This window comes from Lithobates pipiens, unplaced genomic scaffold (genome assembly GCF_037356315.1).
Source record: "Lithobates pipiens isolate NorthernLeopardFrog02 unplaced genomic scaffold, aLitPip1_a1.2 Scaffold_13, whole genome shotgun sequence".
Lineage (NCBI taxonomy): Eukaryota > Metazoa > Chordata > Amphibia > Anura > Ranidae > Lithobates > Lithobates pipiens.
In genome coordinates this window covers 421971885-421998143 of record NW_027507718.1, presented here as the reverse complement: position 1 = coordinate 421998143, position 26259 = coordinate 421971885, and the positions used below count along the sequence as shown (strand labels likewise).

At 44.3% G+C, this 26259-nt stretch overlaps 1 protein-coding gene across 2 annotated transcripts in view; it reads right to left on the bottom strand.

The window, feature by feature from the left end:
• SMIM14 (small integral membrane protein 14) overlaps window positions 1–25787 on the bottom strand; it is a 64905-nt gene extending 39118 nt beyond the window's left edge. The window contains exons 1-2 of one of the 2 annotated variants that reach the window (XM_077477621.1): window positions 25637–25787; window positions 233–334 (exon numbers count right to left, since the gene is read on the bottom strand). In XM_077477621.1, coding sequence (XP_077333747.1) covers window positions 233–307 — 75 coding nt within the window. In that variant the 5' untranslated portion in view covers window positions 308–334; window positions 25637–25787. Of the gene's footprint in view, window positions 1–232; window positions 335–18451; window positions 18470–25636 lie in introns of those variants that run through there. The other variant, XM_077477622.1, reaches the window with a different exon arrangement.
• Between the last annotated feature and the right edge of the window lie 472 nt (window positions 25788–26259).

Genomic DNA, 26259 nt, shown 5'->3' with positions numbered 1-26259 from the left:
TATATATTTTTTTTTGTTTTTTTATTTACACTAGTAAACAAAAATGGCCAGAAAAGGCTTGGTCTTAAAGTGGTTAAGAAGTCATAGACTAATGCCTAGGCACTGATGGTATAGGGATCCTGAAGACTGCAAGGAATCTGAAGCAGCAAAACAGATTATCAATTAGCGTACATTGTGTATGAACCTGTAGGAAATAAACTAGGACAACAAAATCAGCCTGAGCAATACGTACCAGAGAAATCAGTCTTCGCATTGCATAGTTATGGGAGCAGATGCATTCACAGGGATCAAAATTGCCCTCTGCCATGTTCACTGTTCATATATGTATAGTTATCTAGGTAAAAGGAAAAAATAAATAAATACAGATTCTGGTCATAAACTGGAGAACACACACAAGAAACAAAAAACAAACAAAAAAACACTGTAAAGAGCCTCTTGTTCCCATGACAACTGAAATATTTGGATTTTTCTCATCACTTTCTGTATGGTGACCAAACACAAACAGAATGGGTGTGCCTCCCCATTGGCAACACAGATAGCAATAATAATCTTACAGGACACACACACACACCTTCTCAAGGGTAAAAGTAGTGAATGTACATTTTGAATAACAGTGTAAATTTGCTGTCCCCTCAAAATAACTCAACACAGCCATTAATGTCTAAACCGCTGGCAACAAAAGAGTACACCCCCAAGTGAAAATGTCCAAATTGGGCCCAAAGTGTGAATATTTTGTGTGGCCACCATTTTCCAGCACTGCCTTAACCCTCTTGGGCATGGAGTTCCCCAGAGCTTCACAGGTTGCCACTGGAGTCCTCTTCCACTCCTCCATGACACCACAGAGCAGGTGGATTTTGGAGACCTTACGCCCCTCCACCTTCCGTTTGAGGATGCCTCACAGATGCTCAATAGGGTTTAGGTCTGGAGACATGCTTGGCCAGTCCATCACCTTAACCTCTTTAGCAAGGCAGTGGTTGTCTTGGAGGTGTGTTTGGGGTCATTATGTTGGAATACTGCCCTGCAGCCCCGTCTCCAAAGGGAGGGGCTCATGCTCTGCTTCAGCAAGTCACAGTGGCATTCATGGTTCACTCAATGAACTGTAGCTCCAGTGTTGGCGGCACTCATGCAGCCCCAGGCCATGACACTCCCACCACCATGCTGGACTGTAGACAAGACTAACTTGTCTTTGTACTCCTCACCTGGTTTCCACCACATACGCTTGACATCTGAACCAAATAAGTTTATCTTGGTCTCATCAGACCACAGGATATGGTTCCAGTAATCCATGTCCTTAGTCTGCTTGTCTTCAGCAAACTGTTTGCAGACTCTCTTGTGCGTCATCTTTAGAAGAGGCTTCCTTCTGGGAGGACAGCCACGCAGACCAATTTGATGCAGTGTGCGGCGTATGTCAGTGCCCGGGCCAGGTTGACCCCCCACCCCTTCAACCGCTTCAGCAATGCTGACAGCACTCATAAGTCTATTTCCCAAAGACAACCTCTGGATATGACACTGAACACGTGTACTCAACTTCTTTGGTCGACCATGGCGAGGCCCGTTTTGAGTGGAATCTGTCCTGTTAAACTGCTGTATGGTCTTGGCCACCGTGCTGAAGCTCAGTTTTAGGGTCTTGGAAACCTTCTTGAAGCCTAGGCCATCTTTATGTAGAGCAACAATTTTTTTTTTTCAGATCCTCAGAGTTCTTTGCCATGAGGTTCCATGTTGAACTTCCAGTGACCAGTATGAGAGAATGAGAGCAATAACACCAAATTTAACACATCTGCTCCCCATTCACACCTGAGACCTTGTAACACTAAACGAGACATGAAACCAGGGAGGGAAAATGTCTAATTGGGCCCAATTTTGAAATATTCACTGAGCGGAACGGTTCGGGTCAGTACAGTTTGGAAAGGTTAGAATGGTCCGGCCTATTCAGGTGAGCGTTTCCACTGCAAGTCAGACCACCAGGGGCCATGCAGGGTTTAGAAAAAATGCTTTTGACGTGTGCATTGATGTTTCTGTCCACCAACCAGTGGAATGTATTGTGTGATGCCAGAAGCTGTGCCTTAACTGTACCGTACCATTTTCTATGGCCTCACATCTGAAGCAGGACCATGAATGGTGTGGTATGGTTTGGTTTTATGAGCCGCTCTCATAATGGAAACACTCAAAATAGCGTACCATACTGAACCAATCCGCTCAGTGGAAACGAGGCATTAGTGTACTCCTTTTCTTGCCAGCAGTTTAGACATTAATGGCTGTGTGTCGTGTTATTTTGAGGGGACAGCAAATTTACACAGTTTTAGAAGCTGTACACTCACTACTTTACATTGTAGAAAAAAAAGTGTCATGTCTTCACATGAAAAGATATTTTATTATATTTACAAAAATGGCAGGGGTGTACTCACTTGTGTGAGAATATGTATTACACACATACACCAAGTGGATGGAAGGGGGGTGGGGTGGGAATCCTACTAGCTCCATGCAGCACCCATCAAGTACTTCACCCACCTCCCTCTGACACACTCTTTTGAGGCAGCTTGCATTCTCTCATATTTCTCTTAATTGCTGTCATCTACCAGTCCCCTAAACCGGTATCAACCTTCCTTGATGACTTCACTGCCTGGCTACCCTACTTTCTCCTGAAATCTCCACAATTATTCTCAGTGACTTAAACATCCCGGTTTAATGTTAACACTACTATTGCTTATAATCTTCAGACTCATGCTCCCTCCAACGGCAAACACCCTTGACCTTGTCTTCTCCCATCTGTACACTCCGTGCAACCCAACAACTATCTCCCACTTTATGATCACTGCCTTATTAGTTTTGCTCTCTCTCCCAGTCTTCCACCTCCTCTCCCTCCAACCGCCTAACCGTTACCCATAGAAACCTTTGCCACCTTAACCCTTCTCTATGCTACTGATCACCTCCATGTTAAACTCTCACCTCTGTCCTGCCCCAACCTACCCACTTCCTTCTACAACAGCTCACTGTCTTCCTCTCTAGACAAGCTTGGCCCCCCATCACCACACGCAGAATCAGGCCCCGACTGCTAAAACCCTGGCAAACAGACACCAGAAGTGTCAGAAAACATAGCCGCGCTCTTGAGCGCCTGTGGCATAAGACGGTGTTCCAGGAAAACGTCAAACAATATAAATCTGGCCTCCTAAAATACTATTTCTACCTCCGCACTGCCAAAAAGACCTATTTTATCACACTCATTAACACCTTTCTCATCCAGTCCACGTCAACTCTTCTCCACCTAACACACTGTACTCTGTCTTCCACCCTCTAATTCACTCACTGCCCAGGAGATCACCAATCACGTCAAAAATAAGACTGATACAATTCAGGAGGAGATTTCCAATATGCAGAAACCTCTTCCACTCAACACCATGTCCACAGATGCAAATCATTACTTCCCTTATTCAACCCTGCTAGTATTAACGAGGTTGCTAAACTTTTACCGAACACCCATCCAACCACCTGCCCCCTGGAACCTGCTCCCTCGCAAATGTTACGCTCACCCTCTGGACTCAATTCTACACTCTCTAACTCACATTTTTCAACCTCTCCCTCTCTTGTGGCATCTTCCCAAACTCTCTAAAAACATGCTCTATTCACCCCCATACTTAAAAAGCCCCCACAGGACCCCACCCATCTTAACAACCTACACCCCATCTCCTTACTCATCTTCTCTTCCAAAACTTATTGAAAGACTGGTCTACAAACGACTGAGACTGACCACGAACAAACTTTTTGATCCCCTTCAGTCCGGATATCTCCCTCTCTCCACGGAAATTGCTCTCCTTAAAAACGCAAATGACCTACTAAAGGCTATTCTGCACTACTTCTCCTGGACCTCTGCCGTCTTTGACACAGTGGACGACCCTCTCCTCAAAAAAACTCCACTCAGTGACTGTATGCTGATGGTTTTCATCCTACCACTTCTTCAGTGTCACAACTCTTCCTCACTCCATCGGGGTTTCCCCAAGGTTCTGTTCTTGGGCATCTCCTTTTCTCAATCTACACAACCTCCCTGGGTCCGTTGATTGCCTCCCATGGCTTTCAATATCAGCTCTACACTGACGACACCCAAATCCATCTCTCCACCCCTAGATCTCTGCATTTGTCTCCTCACGCATCACCAACTTACTAACAGACATATCACCCTGGATGTCACATCACTTCCTCAAATGCAACCTATCCAAAACCGAGCTTGTGTAATTTCCTCTCCTACATGCCACTTCACCCGATTTCTGTCAAGATCAATGGCTCAACTATCAACTTGTCCCCCCCACACCAAGGTCCTAGATGTAATCCTGAACTCCAAACTAACCTTTCAGCCCCACATCTTATCACAATCTAAAATTTGCTGACTCAACCTTTGCAAGATCAAGAAAAGCCCCTTCCTGACAATCACCACAAAGCTTCTAATCCACTCCCTAGTCATCTCTTGCCTCGACTACTGCAACTACCTCCTTATTGGCTTACCTTCAAATAGGCTATCCCCACTTCAGTCCATCATGAACGCTACTGCCAGGCTTCCACCTCTCAAACTGCTCAGTGTCTGCTATAACCTTCTGCCAATCCCTCCATTGGCTGCCACTCAACTAAGATACTAAAAATAACTTGCAAAGCCACCCACAACCTGGCCCCCAGCTATATTACTAACCTAGTCTCAAAATACCAACCTAGTCATTCTCTTGGCTCCTCCCAAGACCTCCTGCTCTCTAACTCCCTTGTCAACTCATCCCGCTGCTCGCCTTCAGGACTTCTCCAGAGCCTCTCCCATCCTCTGGAATGCTCTACCCCAATCTCTCCAAATTTCTCCTACTTTGTCCACTTTCAGACAATCCCTGAAAACTCATCTCGTCAGAGAAGCCCATCTGGCACCCACCTAACAGCTGTACATTTATTTTCTCTATCAGCATATCTCCCAGAGTTATTACCTCTTTTATCTCTTGACCTTCCCTCTTAGATTGTAAACGAACAGGGCCCTCTGATTCCTACTGTTTTAAAGTGTATTGTATTTGTACTGTCTACCCTCAAGTTGTAAAGCGCTGCGTAAGCTGTTGGATAAAGTGACACAACTGAAATATTTAAAGACTGTTGTCCATGAAATCTAGACATTTCCAGAGCACCATATTCTGTGACTGTGGGAGAGAGGTACTTTCCTGTATGAGAGATTCAGCTCTAATATCCACAGCAAGACAGAATAGTGACAGCTGTACAGACATGACTGAAAGTGAAGATTTTGAACGATAGATACCAATATGCCACAGAGATGATGTTTACACCCTGGCAATTTTAACAAATTCCTCTGCCTGGAGTTCTGATTTATATTCAACTCCAACCACCATTCCTGGATACTGTAGGGAAGGGTTAGAACATCTATTGGGCTCTTAGTTGGGTCATTAGCTTACGCATTTGACTCAAGGGCCACAAAGCAAAATGGCAGGAAGAGAGGAATCTCTCCATCTGGGACACATACAGCAAGAAAAGTGTTCTAACCCATTTAAAATAAGTTGGCAGCCCACCTCAATGCAAATTAACACACTGAAAGTATAAGAGTTTCCTTGATGGTTAACTCAAACGCTAAAATGGGTCTACAAAGAAAAAAAAAAATAATAATAATTATATATTGCTGGATGATTAGAAGCATTCCTGCAACCTGAACAAAAGTGCCCAATATTTTTTGTACAAGATTAAATCCTGTATAGCGTGCTCCATTTAGTAGCTAAAAATGCGGTATATTTTCACATTGAGGCATTTCAGAAAACTATACCACATTTTGGCCACTAGATGGAGCCGACAATACAGAAACGAATCCATTACAGACAATATGAGATTCTTTCCTCCTGGATGCATTATTTTTTCTGACATTTGTTCAAATGTTTTATAAAACATACCACTTTGCTACTATGATAATCGTGGCCTCCAACACTAACCAGAGAAGAACTACAAGAAAATGTCCTTACCAAGTTAGGTGTCCGTTTAAGAAACTGAACAGCAGTGATCCTAAGGATCGCCGCTGATCTCAGTCCATTAACTGTTTATGAAACAGATGCCCCCGATCAGGTCTGCACACGTCCGACACAGAAAGGCCAGTTTACGAAGCTGCGATCTCAGTACTTCACTGGCAATTTGTGTCAGAATTCACCCTCCCCGACTCTTCAGCTCCGGTGGTGGGGAATGAGAGAGTGAAGAGAGATTTTCAGGGGAACTGAAGGGGAAGGAGGAAGATTGACCCCCCCCCCAGACAGTTACCATGCCCCTCATACATAAAAAAAAAAAAAAAAATTATAATTCATGGTAACTAGAAACGGAAGTGCCGTATTTCTGGACACGCTTGGTGAACTCCCCATATGTTACCATCTTTTGGACCTATCCAGGTGTCGGTTCCATCACTGTTCTGACACATGGTCTGGAGTCACAAGATCCGTTACTATATCCAGTGTAATATCCGTACAGTATTGTAACACCAGGAATCGAGGTGTTGTGAGCCTTTTTGACCCACTGCCGTACGGTATGTGTCCATCATATCTGGCAAGAGTACCCAACCTTCCATCTGAACCACTTTCAAGTGTACTTTGACATTCGACCGGTATATACAGATTTCATGCCAAAGTTCCATCTGGAGGTTGCTCCCCTTCAATGCACCTGCTTCTATTTGGCCACTTATGTTCACGGTTTGACTTTTGTGTTTTCTATTTGTTTTGAGGTTTTCATTTGAACATATCACGTATGTGTTACCGTGGGGGTTATTTAGGAAAGGCAAATCCACTTTGCACTACACATGTGCCCCTAGAAAGATCAATTTACAATGTTATTTCTCAAAACTTTTTATTTTTTGCCAGTAAAAAAAAGGATTTTAATAAAGTCTGCAAGGTATACAACTCAAACATTTTCTATTTATATATTGTGTGTTTTTAAAAGCAATCCAACCCCTTTCATGAAACAGCCTGCAAGAACTAGAAGACTATTTTAGGTTTCCACATCTTTCAGGCCCCATTCACAGAACATGCAAAAAACGGGCGTTGTGCTTGCAGAGCCATTCATTGTTAACCACTTGCCACCTGCCATATAGCAAAATGACAGCGGCAAAGTGTTTTAAATATCCTGACGTCGCCAGGATATCACGCCTCTATGCACCCCCGTGAGCGATTGTTGTTGCGGTGTGTCAGACTGACACACTGCAACACCGATCGAGATATCTACGTATGATGCAGGAGAGGGAGGGAGAGGAGGACTTTTTTTATTTTTATTTTTTTTTTTTTTATTTGTTTAGCAGAAAATACAAATCCCAGAGGTGATCAAATACCACCAAAAGAAAGCTCCATTTGTGGGAACAAAACAAAAATTTAGTTTGGGTACAGTGTTGCATGACCGCACAATTGTCAAAGTGCGACACTGCTGAAAGCTGAAAATTGGTCTGGGCAGGAAGGTGTATAAGAGCCTTGTATTGAAGTGGTTAATGGCACCCCAGACACATGAGAAATGCACCAAAAATATGCAAAGCTGTACACCCAAAAAGGCGCAGAAGCTTCTTCTGTGTTTGTTGCAGCCCATTCAAATGAATAGATGACTAGATATTATTATTATTCTTCAGGATTTATATAGCACCAACAGTTTGCGCAGCGCTTTACAATATGAGGGCAGACAGTACACTTACAATACAAATCAATACAGGAAGGATCAGAGGGCCCTGCTCGTTAGAGCTTACAATCATGAATGCAGCCTTATGGTAAAGAACCCTTTCCGTATATATTCAGGATAAACTTTTTTCCTCCAGATAATATACAGCATCCCTACGTCCTAGTGCTCCTGTAGTGGGACACAAATGATAGCCCTCATCCGCCACAATAATCCATACACATATGGGAAAGAAGGGGGAAGGTGGAAGGACGGAAGACCAAAATCTTTGCTCACTGAAGAGAAGAATTGTAGAATTTGCAATAGTCTCTCAAAGCAAAACTAGTAATAAACTCATCAAGTTTACAGCAGGCACGTTCGTATGGCAGAATGCCCCATACAGATTACACACCACCCTATACAGTGTGTTTGTTATTTTGTTGTATAAAACTAGATTAAAAAAAATAAAAAATGATTCCTTTAAGATGATCCCTCAACTGCAGTAGAACATTACAAGGAAACACTTGAGCAGATATAACAGGTTCTCCCAATGAGGAATGGATACGTGGATGAACCAGTCATTGTATTAAACAAACAACCAACTGGCCAAGGTTAATGTCATCTCATATGACTAACTTACAGCAATGAAGAGACACACCCCACAGCTGATCTCCCTACAAGAATTCAACTTTATGATGGAGAAAGTTTACCATTACAATAAATCCTAAAGTCCAAAGCCAGGCAAAAAAAAAAAAAAAAAAAACTGAGCTACGAATGGATTTGAACATACAATTGTGCTGCAATCATAATTTATTTAAAGCTTAAAATGTACTTTTAGAACAACAATTAATCTTTAACTCTAAGTGCTCATGCACACGGACGTTTTAAAAAAACTGGCTGCAAAGCTAGCTCCAATGCCTGGAAAAATTGTTGTTAAAAACGTGATTTTTACCGCGTTTTGCATTGGCGTTTTTGCGCGTTTTTTAGCGTTAGCGTTAAGTAGCGTTTTTTAAGAAACACATCTCTTGGCTATAGCACTCAGAAAACAAAGAAAATATGTTGAGCGTTTATGCGCGTTTTCCCGCGATTCACGTTTTTACAGCTCTAGTTCCACGCCACGGAACGCACTGGTCCTGGGTTTTTTTTACAGCTTAAAAACGCCTATGCCATTTGCAGCTCAAAAACGCCTAGGTGGGCATGAAGCCATAGACTAACATGGACAGCAGTTTTTAAGCTGCAAAAAAAAGCTCAAAAAAGTGGCTGTAAAAACATCCGTGTGCATGAGGCCTTAGCGCTCACGCACACTGCAGCTCAAAGAAGTGGCTCCTACAGGCTTTTGAGATCTTATTTTTTTCTGCCTGGAAAATCTCCTGCATGTTAACCAATCTTTCCCTACACACTATGGCTTTTTCAGGCATATGCTCTTACAGGCAAATCCCCACCCCAACTTGCATTTTGAAGAGGAGCTAGTGCCCCAAAGAGCTCAAAAATAAAAACGTTTGTTCCAGACTTGATTATACAGTGGTAAAAAAAAAAATTTAAAAAAAATTAAAAAAAAAACACAACATTAAAAGAAAGAAATTAAATCAAATCAACCAACACGCTTATGCTCAAAAAAGGAGCTTGAAGAAGCTCAAATAAAAATGTGCAAAAAAATAAATAAAAAAATAAAAATAAATAAAAAACACACCACACACACACACACAAGCTTCAAGCTGAAATAAAAGCTCAAATGCCTGGAAAAGCAGCTTGTTATTTTATAGGGGAAAACAACTTGGATAGTGATTATGGGATGCCCAACTTTACTTGAACAGATGAGGACAACTTCTTTCCTAGTACAAAGAAAAGATCCTGGACTGCTTTTTACTAGAAAGACCCATTCTCTTGGATCAGTGGTAAATTCCCTTACAGGCCAGGAGCTCTCAGCTCCCTTTGGAATAATACATACATAAAAAGTTTCCAGTAGCATCTCCTCCCAGCTCTACCACCTGCCGGTACTACCAGCTCACCCGGCCGCTCCAAAGATCTCCCAGGACGAGGCATAACCCTAAGTTCACACCTATGTTTTTAGTGCGTTTTGCACAGTCCATTTAACCACTTACGGACCGATCGCCATCGTTATACATCAGCACTTTGAAGAGGATTATCGTTATGGCAGCAGATGGCTACCATAACTCCGGTATCCTCTTCTACGGTCACTGTCCTCTTTTAGATAAAAGTGGTCTCTGTGGCTGATTCACCATGAGATCACAAAAAAAAAAATAAAATAAAAAAATAAATAAAAAAGGTGGGACCTCCTTCCGGTGGTCTCACCCACTTAACGGAGCCACTGGTAGCGGCGGAGACAATTGCATCCTCTACCCTGTTTGGCTAGCTGCCGAGTGAGGGGGAAAAAGGCCTCCACTCTGCTCCATAGCATTGACTGGCACAATGCTCTTACCACTTCACTACCCGTCCATGGTCATGACGTCCGCAGAGGGGGATCTCCCATCCTGGTCGCGTGTCATATGACGTCCCTGCTTTCTGGCGGTATGGGGGGGGATGCCCTGTGGGCAGTTTTGACTTTGCGGCCACCAGGTACTCGCAATCGTCATGGGTAGTTTTGAAGCGTTTGACTTTGCAGCCGCCAAGCACTCGCGATCGCTCGTGACAGAGCAGGAACACAGATCTGTGTGCAGGTTTACACTGCATGTGATGTCACATGGGGTGTAGGAAGAAGCTCCGAGTGATTATGCAGCCTCCTGGGATATCAGTAGTGTGCCATAGGAAGTCCTGATAACATATAGACAAGCACATAGCGAGTGTGCCGTAAATCAGGGGAGATCTGGGCATGCTCAGTGACATCATTCTAAAGAACAAGAAGGATTACAATAATACTAAGCAAGCAAGGAGATATGTACAAGCAGTGCTCATTAGGGTTTTTTGCCGATTTACATGGGACAAAGTTGTGGGGAGGGTTTACAACCACTTTAAGGGTTTGTTCAAACTTAGCTAAAATTTCTAACACTCAAACGCTCCTATAGCGCATGTATGGGCATCAATGAGATTTTTACAAGCATTAACACCCAACACACCCACACAGTAAAGTTAGCCCAATTTTTTTTGTATGTGAACGATTTTACGCTGAGTAAATATATACCAGTCTCATGCTTTAAAAAATTGTATACACATATAATGGCACCAAACTTCAGTACTTAAAAATCTCCATAGGTGACATTTTGAATATATAAATTTTTTTTTATTTTTTTAACACAGGTTACCAGTTTAGAGAGTTAGAGGAGGTCTAGCGCTAGAATTGTTGCACACGCTCTAACATACGTGGAGATTCCTCACATGTGTGGTTTGAATGGCATTTACATATGTGGGCAGGACTTGCATGTGCTTCTGAACGCAAGCTACCAGGGAACAGGGGCATTTTAATTTTAATTTTATTTTTACATTTTTTTGATCACTTTTAATCCTATTACAAAGAATGCAAACATCCCTTGTAATAGGAATTTATTGTGACAGGTACTCTTTATGGAGAGATGTGAGGTCAATAAAATCCCACATCTCTCCTCCAGGCTGGAAAGCATGAGATCGAGAAGAAAAAAAATAAAACCAATCTCATGCCGACAGCCGTGATCGCGGCTTTCTTTATGTCCAGGAACCCGGGCGTGATGTCATAACGTCGCGCCCGGGCCTCCGAAGGTCATAGAGATGACTGGTGACCATCTGGTCACCGAAAATATCTATCATCGTCTCCGGGCCCCAATGGCACGGGGGAGCCTGGAGAGGCACGAGGGAGCGACGACATCACCTCCCGTTGCCTATAAGAATGAGCAAGAGGCAGAACTGATGCTAGGATTGTTCTTATCGTGCACAGAATCGCCGGCTGGAAAGAATGATATCTGAATGATGCCTGTAGCTGCAGGTTTTTTAATATATATATATATATATATATATATATATATATATATATATATATATATATATATATATATATATATATATATATATATATATATATATATATATATATAGAAAGATAATGTTAGGCAGAGTAAATTGATACCAAACATGTTACGCTTGAAAATTTTACCCTCTCGTGGAATGGCGACAAACTTTTACCCTTAAAAATCTCTATGGATCACGTTTAAAAATTTCTACAGGTTACCAGTTTTGAGTTAAAGGAGCTCTAGGGCTAGAATTATTGCCCTCGCTCAACATGGTCAGCCGCGGATGAAAACCTCTCCATGCAAATACTGTTTATGGTACGTTGACTTATGCAAGTTGAGAGAATATAATTATCAGTTTACATAACTTTTGCCTAACCATGAATCCTTTGGTGCATGTGTGCATGCGTGGTTATTTTTTTTTTTTTATTTAGACCTATTTTTTGAGCTTTGTTGGTAAACTGAAGCGAGCTAGTCCATAAGAGGATTATGAAAATGGAATGTCACCGCTAAACATATGGTAAAAGCTCATGTGAAAACACATGCTCTTAATGCCAGTGTGAACCCAGCCTTTGTGTAAATATGAGATCTGGGGTCAAAAAGACCTCAGATCTCATATTCAAGAGGTCCTATCATGCTTTTTTTCCTATTACAAGGGATGTTTACATTCCTTGTAATAGGAATAAAAGTGACCCAAAAAATAAAATAAAAAACCTTAAAGCGTCCCGTTATGCTCGCGAGAAGTGAATGCATACGCGAGTAGTGCCCGCATATAAAAATGGTGTTCAAGCCCCACATGTGAGGTATTGCCGCAATCAGAGCGAGAGCAATAATTCTAGCCCTAGAGCTGCTCTAACTCAAAACTGGTAACCTGTAGAAATTTTTAAACGTGATCTATGGAGATTTTTAAGGGTAAAAGTTTGTCGCCATTCCACGAGATGGTGCAATTTTCAAGCGTAACATGTTTGGTATCAATTTACTCGGCCCAACATTATCTTTCACAATATAAAAAAATATATATTATTATTATTATTATACTATATAAAATTGGGCTAACTTTACGGTTTTCTTTTTTTAATAAAAAATAAATAAAAAAGTATTTTTTTACAAAAAAAAAAACTACCAACGAGTCATCAACTGGGTTCTCTGCTGACAGCTGAATTGGGAAGGAAGAAATTATATATATATATATATATATATATATATATATAAAAAATTGTATAGTTATATAGTTATATTCCGAGAGTCGGTTTTTGACAAGTCCTTTATTAAAATATAGCGCCGAGCCATATTCTCCCTGAGCGGTCTTCCTGCAAAAAAAAAAAAAAAAAAAAAAAGCCTCTCCTCCTGTTGCTGTCTTTCTCCATTGTGTTGTCGCCCGCTGGCCGGAATCTCTTATATAGCCATGGGGCGTGGCCATCTCATGAAGTCACCTTGTGACGGTAGACAGCCACAGAAGAGGACTTGTCGGGAAGAGGCCCTTGTCCCCATCAAAATGGGGGCAAGGTGCTGGGGGGGGTGGGGTGTGCTCGCTAGTCCCCTCCCCTTTCCTGCATACTTGGATAAGGGTCAGGTCTGGAATGGATTTTTTTTGGGGGGGGGGGGGGGGGGGGGCGCCCTACGCTATTTAAAAGAAATAAAAAAATTTGGCGTGCTGTTGCAGTTTGAATGACAAATTGCGTGGTCATACAAACGCTGTACCCAAACTAAAATTTTGGTAATTTACTTCCCACAAATAGAGCTTTCTTTTGGTAGTATTTGATCACCTTTTTTTTGGTTTAGCAAAAAAGTGTTTCTTCGTTTCGGTTATAAAATGTGGTTTTCTCCTTCACTGACGGGGACAGAAGAGGCGGTGTCTTGTAAAATAGTGTCCCCCATCAGATGCTGTCCCCTGCGTACTGCGCATGCGCAGTACACAGGAACACAGATTCCGAAAATTGCCGAGGACGAACGGCGCCTGCGCCGTGAGTCCAGGTTCTATCCCCACTATCCAAGTGGACATAGAGTTAGAATAAAAAAAGAGCTGAGCGGAGCGAAGCCGAGCCCGAAGCGTGGCGAGCCAAGCTCGCCCGCGAGGGGCCCTCTAAAATTCTTAACCCTATGTCCGCTTGGATAGTGGGGCTACCTCCTCCACTCACGGCGCAGGCGCCGTTCAACTTCGGAGTTTTTCCGAAGCTTCGGCTGCTCCGTACTGCGCATGCGCAGTACGGAGCGGACAGCATTTGATGGGCGGACTGTATTAGGCAGAACAGCGGCAACTGATGGGCACCAATAGGCAGCACTGATGGGTGGCACCAACAAGCGGCTGTGATGGGCACTGGCAGGTGGCATTGATGAGGTTTTGACAGGTGTTACTGTAGGGCACTGACTGGCACTGTGGTGGGCACTATATGGCACTTTATTGGGCACTGATAGGCGATCCTGAGGGGGCACTGACTGGGTACCTTTTTGGCACATCTGATGGGGCTGTGTTAATAATCAGCACAGACCTCCCCCGACAGGGAGAGTCACCGATCGGCTCTCCCTGTCTGCGCGAACCAAGGAATGCCGCTTACCGGCACTTCCTGGTTCACGTGATGATCAGCTGTGATTGGTCACAGCTGATCTAGTGGTAAGAAGTCTGACAGAGGCTTCTTAGCACAATCGGAGATGCAGAGTGTCAGACTGACACACATATGAAGCCCAGTCAGGATAACAGAACCACTTCCCGGCTGTCATATAGGCCGGGCGGGAAAAACAAAAAATAAAAAACCCCAAACAAACCACACCACATGAGGTTTTAAAGATGCACAGCAAAACGTGCCTGAAAAACGCTTCAAGCACAGCTGCATAGATGTGAAGCTAGACTAAAGCCGCGTACACACGTAGCGGACTATCCGGCGGACTTAGTAAAAAAGTATGATGTAAAAATAAGTATGATGTCACAGTCCCAGCATCCTCTGGGACTGACATCATACTGGGCGGGGACATCATCCGGTGATGTCCCTATATAAGTTGCCGCACGCCGTGTCCCAGTCATTGTGAGCAGAGAGAGCGACGAGGCAACATCTGAAGAGAAGAACAGAAGACGGCGACAGAAGACTGGTAAAAGAGCTAGAAGAAGGCGCGGTGGCCCGGCAAGAAGAACCGAAGAGGGGGACAAGACCCCCGAAGTCGGAAGAAGAGGGCAGCGTCAAAGAAGAAAGCCGGGCTCCTTCGCTAGCAAAAGAGCTAGCAGAAGATAGCTGAGGAGTCCAGCGAGAAGACCCCCAGAGCTGTGCAATAAACTATTGTAACCCTTGTGTGTTGTGTTTTTTTTACAGGTGAATGGGTAGGGGTACATTGTACCCCATACTCATTCACATAGGGTGGGGGGCCGGTATCCGGGGGCCCCCGGATTCCAATAAGCCCCCCCGCCCGCAGACCGGCAACCAACGGCCAGGGCTGTCGGGAAGAGGCCCTTGTCCTCATCAACATGGGGACAAGGTGCTTTGGGGTGGGGGGGGGGCGTGCGGCCCCCCCTTCCCCAAGGCACCCCCCATGTTGAGGGCACATGGCCTGGTACGGCTCAGGAGGGGGGTGCTCGCTCGCCACCCCCCCTTTCCTGGCCGGCCGGGTAGCGTGCTCGGACAAGGGTCTGATGTGGACCTGGGGGGGACCCCCACGCCGATTTTTCAGCATTAGGGTCCCCCTTTAAGTCCATACCATTAGACGGGGCCAGCGACGCCTTCTTCGCTGGCCCCGGCTACCTGGAGACGTGCTAAAAATGAGCAGACTTTTTTGCGGGTGGGAAAAGTCGGTTCATTTCAAAAGTACGGCGGACTGGCATACACACGGCTGGATTTCCCGCAGAAATGCGAGTCCGACGGAAAGATTGGAGTGCAAAACTTTCTAAGTCCGCCGTACTTTTGGGTAAAAAAAGTCCGCCGGAGGCTACACACAGAGGGATTTTCCACCGGATTGTTTGATCGTGTGTACGCGGCATAAAAAACATGGCCCTTTGAAAGCTTGCTACATTAGGCAGTTTCTCCCTTTGTGAATCCCAGGGTGTGCTGATGTACTCACTTTGTCCACCTTGTTCCCCTTCTGCTCCTAGGCAAGATTATTCTAAAACTGGACACTGAAAGGACCCACCTAGGCCACAGAGGGCCTCCTCATCACTCCATCTGCCACCCGACTCCCCTGCTGACCAGTCTCCGCCATATGTAAAGGCTGACCCAGCCACCCTGCCAAGCCCTTTGCTCTGGGATTGCCCAGATTCCCTCAGGTATGCAGATCAGGACCTCCTGGCCTCCGCCCACTAACTTCCAGAAGCTTCTCCAAACTCTTAGATCCAGGGGGAGGTACCAGAGACCTGCAGTAAAGAGTCATCCAGCCTGACCTGCAGTAACCCAACAGAATTACAGACTCACATTAAAAATAAAAATCCACACCTTACCAAGAGTCAAACCTAAATTTACCTACACTAAAAACACTAGTAGCACACTAGAGGGTGCTACACTACTGTCTAAAAATGTTGTAATTGATGCACATAATGCTTGACATAACCAAGTCAAGCATAGGTGACATGAGCACTGGGCAAAAATTGCCAGAATTTCAGATGAACTTTTACCATATGTTTAGCGGTGACATTCCATTTTCATAATCTTCTTTTATGGACTAGCTCGCTTCAGTTTACCAACAAAGCTCAAAAAATAGATCTAAATAAAAAATACCCCCCTCCACACACACAGGATTCATGGTTAGGCAAAGTTATGTAAACTGATAATTATATTTACTCTCAACTTGCATAAGTCAACGTACCATAAACAGTATTTGCATGGAGAGGTTTTCATCCGCGACTGACCATGTTTTAACTGCAACTTTTGAGCCACACAAAACTGATCAGCATTTGTTTCAGCACCGAAAAAAATAAAAAAATTTTTTCCCCCCCCCCTGATAGACCAGATAAATCCCACAAATTCTGCAACATTCACAAGTAGTTAGTTGTCAAACAATCAAACAAACTCAAAAAAGTTGTTAGATAGCTTAGTAAACCTTACATTTTACTTTTTAAACCACAGTCTTTAAAAACCATAGGCCCCTTTCACACAGGACGGATCAGTAATGATCCGCCCCGTGATGATCCGCTTGCTCAGCGGGGATCGCTCCGTTGTGCCCGCTGAGCCAGCAGATGACCGCCCTGTCAGCTCTCCGTTCTCCTCTATGGGGGAAATCGGATGAGCACGGACCGTCTGTCCATGTTCATCCGGTCCGCTCTGCAGATGGATAGAAAAATAGGATTTTCCTCAGTCTGCAGAATCGGACAATAGCAGAGGCAGACGATATTGGGTGTCTGCGGATGTTCATCCGCAGACACCCGCTATCCCATAGGGATGCATGTATGTCCGTATTTCATCCACAAATGGATGGATGAAATACGGACATACGGTCCGCATGTGTGAAAGGGGCCTAAGACTGCAAATAACGCAGGGTGGCAAGAAGGTTCTGTCTTAAAAGGGATTCTAAAGGCTGAAGGTTTTGGAACCTTCTGTGTGCTGCTCCCCCCACAGCCCAACCTCATGCTCACCTGAGCCCCCTCTCAATCCAGCGATGTACACAGGACCCTCGGCTGTTCCAGGTCTCGCTCTCCTCATTGCCTGAGACACAGTAGCAGGAGCCATTGCTCGTGATTGCTGTCAATCACAGCCAGTGAGGAGAGTACGGGGGATGGACCAAGCCACACCTCCATGTGTCTTATGGAAACAAAGCAGGGCTCGGGAGTGAGCACGCACTAGTGCCCCCATAGCAAGCAGGTTGCTCTCAGGGCACTGGTCAAGGGGAGGGAGGAGCCAGGTGCACCAGTGTCGGACTTGAGAAGAAGAGTATCGGGGCTGCTCTGTGCAAAACCACTAGACAGTGCAGGCAAGTATGACATGTTTGTTGTTATTTTCTTTATAAGCCTTTATCATCACTTTAATTATATGCCTTTAGATAATATTTACATTTTACTTGGAGATACAGTATCTCAGAAATGGGAGTACACCCTTTATAATTTAATCATTTACAAAAATGTGTATGTGTATGCGCGCGTGTGAGTGTGTGTAAGAGGGCAATGAGTTTGTGGACTCCTGACAGACCCTTCCATCTTTCATCCAGTGATGCACTGATGTTTCTGGATTCTGAGTCATATCCAAATCCACAGAGGATAAAAATAAACACATGTTCTATCACACAAAACCATCCTTAACCATTTCTGTGCTCGCTCTCCTATTAAATTGAAAGCCACCAAGTCAGGTTTTAAAATTAAAACTTCAGAGTAAAAAAAAACCCTTCTGCAGAATCACACTCAGGTTGGCCATGACAATCAAAAGCAATGCCACATCAACTACCTACGGGGCAACGATGAGGGTCTCATGCAAGTCAACATACTCATTTCTTTACACTAATGCCGTGTACACACGGTTGGAATTTCGGCCAGCAAAAAAAAAAAAAAAAAAGAGCTTTTCATCGGAAAATGCAACCGTGTGTATGCTCCATTGGAATATTGCTGGATGAATTTCCGCCAGAAAAAGATTGAGAGCAGGTTCTCAATTTTTTCAGACAGAAAAAAAGTTTCTAGTGGAAATTCCAATCGTGCGTATGCAAGGTCGACGTGCAAAAACTCAAGCATGCTTAGATTCAACTACGAGATGGAAGCTATTGGCTACTGGGTATTGAACTCTTTTCTAGTTCCGTCATACGTGTTGTACATCAACACATTCTGGTGGTCGGAATTTGGTGTGACCGTGTGTATGCAAGACAGCTTGAGCGAAATCCCATCAGGAAAACCATCAGAGCTTTTTCCGACCAAAATTCTGATCGTGTGTACACGGCATAAGATTTATTACTCGGAGTTGTCATCAATATCCTCTCTTCATTACCTGGTGAGTCAATGACCTGAAATAAAGATGTTCAGGTCAAGTGTTGAGATACCGGATATGCTTAAGCTTGTTTTGTGTGTGAGAGACTAACTAGTGAGCAAGAAAAAGGAGTCTTCAACAATACATACATAATCAAAGGCTTATCCCACATTTCTATTATAAGAGATTCATTTATGCCCATTTCCAGGCCAAAATAAAACTTCATCACCATTGTATGCTTACCAGAATCTGCCATCACATTTCCCCTTTAATGCTCCCTCAGTAATGTCATCACACCATGCAGGCTTCTGGTGCCTGAGAGGACCCCAACACTTTTTAACCCATCAATTAGTTGTAGGGGATGGTAAAGGAAGTAGGGTGACATTTACAGAGATCAGCTTTAACCTCAAAACAGCTGGCTTTCAATACAATCTCATGGTTACCAGATGTGGCTAAAATTGAACATACAAATAGTATATACACATGACAAGATCATGAACTGTACACATTGCATAATATGAAATATCTGTGGGTGTTCCATAGCCCTAAACGTCAAGGACACAAGGTTATTATACAAGATTTTGAATGTCAAAGTGAAGGCACAGTCATCTCTCATTTATGAGTAGAACTGTTCCTACAATAAAGTAGCTTTTGTTTATTAAATTGAATTTTTGCCATTAACCTCCCCAAATATACTTTTTTTCTAAAAAGGATTGCTGTAGAAAATTATATATAAATAAAATTTTTTTTATAATAAACACACATATTACTGGCATGATATACAAGAATTATATGTGCATAGGTTGCATTGTATTGTACTTTTTCAAGTACAAAATGTCCAGATCTTGTTTTGCTTTGATTAGTTTAGCCTAATTTCTTTCCTGGCAGTAATTTATGGAGATACAAAGTGAGTGCACCACAAATGCATTAACACACCTTAAAGTAGTATTAATGGCTTTACTTTTTTTTTTTAACCATAATGCATCCTAAGGATCCTGTAAAACCACCTGCTGTAAATTTGCATCCCTCTTGTTGCTTATAAATTTGTTTTTTCGTTGCAGGCTTCTGTTCCTGAAGGAGCAGCTTCCCCAAACTTCTATATAAAAGCACAGCAATCCTGTACTAGGGACAGCATAGGCTCTCTGATGTCAAACACTTGCTTGGGGAGGTAGTTCTATACCCTATGGCTGTAGGTGTCTCTGGTGAACCCTGTAAGAGCAAGGGGACAAATAACAGCTCAGCTATGCTGGCGGAGTTCCACAACCCCCCCGCTTCAGAATCACTGCCAATTTATTGCAATAGGCAGGAGCGTTTTGGGAGCACTTTATATAGCACTCCCAAACCGATGTAAAAGCATTCGGGCAGCATGGGAGGCAGTTTTCAGGCACCATTTCTAGCGCTAAAACACCTGAAAACTGCCTCTGTGTAAAAGGGGTTTAAATATAAGCTAAGAAATGGCATGCAGCCAATGTTTAAAGTGCACGCATGTATAAGTGCCTGCAGGAGATCAGCAGCACGGAGATGCAACAAATAAACAGGGCAAGAGTCTGGGGAAAAAATAAATAAATCCCAGAGTCCAGCTTTTATGGCATATTTGGGCATGATAAATACAGCGTTTATGTCAACACATCCATTGCTTGTAACATTTCATAGTCTTTCCCATATGTTAAAGCACACTGGGGGTTATTTACAAAAGGCAAATCCACTTTGCACTATAAGGGCAAAGTGCACTTGAAACTGTAGTCACTGTAGATTCGAAGGGGACATGCAAGGAAAAAAGAAAACAAACACAAAAAACACAACCTAACAAAAACAAACACGCATTTTAGCTCGCACATGATTGGATAATAAAATCAGCAGAGCTTCCCCTCATTTCAGATCTACCCCTCAGATTTACAGCAACTGCACTTCCAAGCGCACTTTGCACTTGTAGTGCAAAGTGGATTTACCTTCCGTAAAACAAATGTAAAACTCGCACTTTTAAAAAAAAAAAAAAAAAAAAAAAAAAACTTTCCACGCAAAAGGCTCAATTCACAGTTTTAAACACATGGTTAAAGTGAACCTCCCCCTTACACTAATGGTGGCAGATTAAATTGAAGTGTAATACATAATGCAAATAAACCACATTTAAGGGGTTAATAAACAAATTGTTGAATATACCTCATGCCTTGCAAGGGTTGCTAGCCCTCCCCCCCCCCCCTCCTGCAATGCAATCATCAAAGTCTATGCTCCTGGTATATTTTCCTATAGGGTGGCTTCGCCGCCATGCAGTGCGTTTCTCCCTCCTAATGTGCCCACTCTGATGTGCATTCTGCTGGTCAGGATTAGTCAGGCATGCGCAGTGTGGTGCAAGGACAAAGAAGGCCCCCTCAATGCTGACAGAGCAGATGCACATACACAGTATGGGCTGGACCGAGTGATCATGGGACATTAGCACCGATGCAGGTGGCATGCATGCCTAGGTGGGAGGTGGCATCACTCCCTGATCCATGCATTCGGGGGAAGCCACGCTCTGCAATCTGGAACCAGAGGCATTGAAGGGCACAGATTGTAGGTGGTTCAAACATATGTTCTAAATAATGTCCTGGGGAATGTTTCCTTGGTTAAATAGAATGCAGTCATGCAAGAAACTGGACACGTTTCCTACTACTTTGATGATTACTTGCCAAATTTGTTTCTACATACCTATTGTGCCTGTTCCCCTTCCAACCTGCATTGCCATCTTGGAGACATAATTGGTGACCAGCTTTTCCACATTTTCTCCGCTGGCTCACTGATAACAAATGCTGTAATTTGCAGGTGGTCAATGGCTGAGAGCGCTGACCGGAGTGTTTTTTTCCCCCGATGGGGTGGGGGTTGTCAGAACAATAGAACAGCAGGGGAGATCGCTTGTACTAAAGTCGGCTAGTTAGTACAGCGGCTCCTCCTGAGGCATCAGTTTCCTTCCTGTTCAGCCCTGCAGGGTTGAACAAAAAAACAAAACAAGCACAAACTACTACGTGTACGAGGCTTAAGGCTACCTGCATTGTTGCCGAAACTATGGCAACCTATAAAGCAATTACAAAAAGAATGCACAAGATCAGCCGCCTTTCTCCCCAATGAGATCTCAGAAGATATCGCTAAAGCCCACATGTAGAGGATGAGATTTCCTTGGAGGGCACTGGTGATGTAGCCCTCCCAGGGGGCAGCTGTGAGGTTAGGGCTGCAGCATCAGTGCCTACAGAACAGGAAGTAAGAACACAAAATGTACTTACTGGCAAAAAACTCACTTTAACCCCCTTTACGATATCCTTCTAGCTCGTTTTAGACTTGCTGTTGGGGGGGGGGGGGGGGGAGACATTAAAAAATGCTTGGGAGAGCTACATTTTTAGAACCTCCAAATGCCCCCTTTATGCTGCAATGGCAGCAGACAGAGGTGTTCACATGCCACGGTCGTGATGCTATATGATCATGGAAAAACTGATCCAAATATGTTGCACTGGGCTGGCAACAAACTCACTGAACACAACCCATGCAACCAAATGAGGAGGCAACACAAAACCTGCAACGGTGTGCAATGCACATGGTTGCAAAAAAATTTGTGTGGCAATTATGGGGTTAAAACTGGTGGTGAGGAGGCACCACTGTGCAATCTAAACTCAGATCAATTTTCAGAACAGCAGCACGGCTGGTGGGCCCAAACAATGCACGGCTGTGCTGTTCTGGGGTGTGCTCCATCAGCACCCGATAACAGTGACCAAACTTAAAGCTCGTTCGGCTGTACTTCTCCTGTGAATCACAGAAGTGCAGTCTGTTCTGGTTTCAGCAGACTTGGGTTGAAGCCTGCTGTCGGCTGATGTTAGAGCTGGTCCAGCCTCCGGAAAGATTGCAACCATATGGTTGGGATCTGCCCGCATGCCTGGACCAGCACTCAGCATACCACTGAGGTTGAGCTGACCAATTATATACAAAACATTCAACACCATACTTCTCTTTTAAACCAGTCGTAGATAGTTTGAATCTTCAAAGGGTTCAGCAGGGACCAGCCAATACTCAAACCATGTATGAGCAGGCTGATTAATCAACTTGGGTACAACCAGCCTGTCAGATATTTAATGCAAGCGGCTATAGCTGAAATTAGGGATGCACCGAAATTTCGGCCGCCGAAACATATCGGGCGAAAAATGCCTTTTTCGGCTATTTGCCAAAAGGAAAAAACGGCCGATAATTGAGCCGAAAATGGGGCGGGGCAGAGCACCGCCCCCGCCCCTGGTGCCGCCCATCATGGGAGATCTATAACACAGGAGAGCCGCCTCTGCCGTCTGGTTCAGTAGAGCGCCGGGAACATCACAGCTTTAATTTCAATAGCTGTGTGTTCCCCCTCCCCCTTGTCCGGGGAACTGTGATAGACAGATTACCTGTCCAGATTGGGGACAACACACTTATCTATCATGCCGCCAGTCTCTGACCACCTCCTGTACCATGTCCCCAGTCTCTGACCATTGCCTGTATAAAAATATTTTTTAAAAACAGTCATTTTCAGTATCGGTGCTGTTTCAGTATCGGTTTTCAGCCTAGTGCATTTTTCATTTTCGGTATCGGTTTCGGCACCAAAAAACCCATTCGGTGCATCCCTAGCTGAAATGATCACTAAACTTAAACAACTTTTTCACAAAAACTGTAAAAGATGTCAAACTGAAAAGATATAGCCAGATAGCTAAATATTTTGTGAACATTTTAAAGTTTGTTTGGCGTCTTTAGGTGAAAGTATGAAGGAGCTGAAACTTTTGGCAGCGGAAGAAGTTTAAGGATTTTAAGCATGCGCTCATTGACTTCAATGTTAAAAAAAAATAAAAAAATAAGTGTTATAAAGTTTAATATTTTAAAAAGTATAAATAGTAGAGAAAAAAAATAAAAAAAAATAAAAAAGAGTTGAAGAAGAGCACACATCAGCTGAAAGAGCTGAACATTTTAAAAGCTGAAAGTATGCAGAAGTTACGCAGAGCCAAAAAAACGTACAGAATAATAAAAAGATGATTAATAAATAAGAAAACGAACAACAATAGTGGGGCTGCTAAAGCATTCCCACTAATAACAATAGTGGGAATGTTAAAGCATTCCCACTAATAATCCCAGTCTGTGCCTGGCTTCACACCAACAGCTCATGTTCAGCTGTCAATGAAGACATCACTGTGCAGCCACTCACAATCTTGCATGATTGATGGCTCCTCCTACCTCTCACAGCCCACTTAAAGGGTCAGTACACCTCAAAGGGGGGCTTCCCCGTTTACCTTGCAGCTTGTTAGGTAGTCTTTGCCACAGGTGCGAAGCACAGTGACCACAGCATAAAAATACCTACGTCCACTGCTATTTGCAGATTTGATGTCAGTATACAGGCATTTGAAAGATCTGTTAGTTAAATGACTATCTTTTAAAATTTTATTGGACCCAAGTGAAAAATACATGACTTTGGTAAACTGGTGTATCCATGGGTGGTGTTAGCTTAGTGAATTGAGCCCATAGGATCTAATGCTGTCTAATCTAAACAGCCGTATTGGTGGGGGGGGGGGGGTCTCTATATAGATGAGGGGTGATCAGGACACACCATAAAGCTGTATGGGGGGGGTCTCTATATACGTGAGGGATGACAAGTACACATCATACAGCTGTATTGCGGAGGGGGGGTCTCTATATACATGAGGGGTGATCAGGAAACATACAGCTGGATTGGGGGGGGGGGGTCTCTATATAGATGAGTGGTGATCAGGACACATACAGCTGGATTGGGGGGGGGTCTCTATATAGATGAGGGGTGATCAGGACACATACAGCTGTATTGGGGGGGTCTCTATATAGATGAGGGGTGATCAGGACACATACAGCTGTATTGGGGGGGTCTCTATATAGATGAGGGGTGATCAGGACACATACAGCTGTATTGGGGGGTCTCTATATAGATGAGGGGTGATCAGGACACATACAGCTGTATTGGGGGGGGGTCTCTATATAGATGAGGGGTGATCAGGACACATACAGCTGTATTGGGGGAGGGTCTCTATATAGATGAGGGGTGATCAGGACACATACAGCTGTATTGGGGGAGGGTCTCTATATAGATGAGGGGTGATCAGGACACATACAGCTGGATTGGGGGGGGGGGGGTCTCTATATAGATGAGTGGTGATCAGGACACATACAGCTGGATTGGGGGGGGGGGGGTCTCTATATAGATGAGTGGTGATCAGGACACATACAGCTGGATTGGGGGGGGGGGGGTCTCTATATAGATGAGTGGTGATCAGGACACATACAGCTGGATTGGGGGGGGGGGGTCTCTATATAGATGAGGGGTGATCAGGACACATACAGCTGTATTGGGAGGGGGGTCTCTATATAGATGAGGGGTGATCAGGACACATACAGCTGTATTGGGGGGGGGGGGTCTCTATATAGATGAGGGGTGATCAGGACACATACAGCTGTATTGGGGGGTCTCTATATAGATGAGGGGTGATCAGGACACATACAGCTGTATTGGGGGAGGGTCTCTATATAGATGAGGGGTGATCAGGACACATACAGCTGTATTGGGGGGGGGGTCTCTATATAGATGAGGGGTGATCAGGACACATACAGCTGTATTGGGGGAGGGTCTCTATATAGATGAGGGGTGATCAGGACACATACAGCTGTATTGGGGGAGGGTCTCTATATAGATGAGGGGTGATCAGGACACATACAGCTGTATTGGGGGAGGGTCTCTATATAGATGAGGGGTGATCAGGACACATCATACAGCTGTATGAGGGGGGGTCCTCTATATGGACAAGGGGTGATCAGGGCACATACAGCTGTATTGGGGGGTCCTCTATATAGATGAGGGGTGATCATGATACATCATACAGCAGTATTGGGGGGTCTATATATAGATGAGGGGTGATCTTGACACATACAGCTGTATGGGGGGGGGGTCTCTATGTAGATGAGGGGTGATCAGGACATCATACACCTGTATTGGGGGGTCTCTATATAGATGAGGGGTGATCAGGACACATAGGAACAACATGCACTTATACAATCTGTCTGCACAATACCAGACCACACAGGAAGAGAGAATAACAAACAAGCCGAGTAAGCTCCATGCATCCGGAGCCCACACACACAGCGCTCTATAGCCTCCTATGGGGAGGTGGGGTAGTGTCAGTGCAGAGTACCCGGACCCCTCACCTCAGTGCACGATCCAGCCGGGAGCCTCCAGTGTACAGCACCTGCTCTGTTTTGATTCGGCTGTACACGTCATGCTCGTGCACAGAACCCGGATCTCCCCCTCTGGCCGCTCCCGCCCAGTTCCAGCCCAAGCGCGCTCACGCTGCTCGCATTAGCCAAGGAAATGTATGAGTGGGGCAAGCGGGGCGGAGCAAAGGTTAGCCAATCAGCAGCTGCCAGAGCCGGCTGAGCTCTGTGTACTCACCTCAGGAGGAGGGGCTCTGGGATAGAATGGTTTCCTATGTGTTGCTATGTGTTCAGTATTCTGGGGTGTTTAAAGGAAACTTCTCCTGGTGTATGTGGGCTGCCATTGGTAGGCTCTCTTTCCGGGAATGCTATTTGTATGACTGTCAGGGCCGCTGTTAGAAATCATGGGGCCCCGTACAGCCTACCCTTTTAACCCCGTCCTCGACCCCACCCCAGGCTCCTTCCCTGACCTAACATCTGCAGATTTGTCACTGTTTACATATGCACGCATATTGTGTCCCAGGAACTAGATGTTGCTGCTCACATCTTTAATTGTTGGCACAGGAGAGCCAAGTAAAGGTGATGGAGGGACGGTGGTGGAACCCCCTTCCACTGCC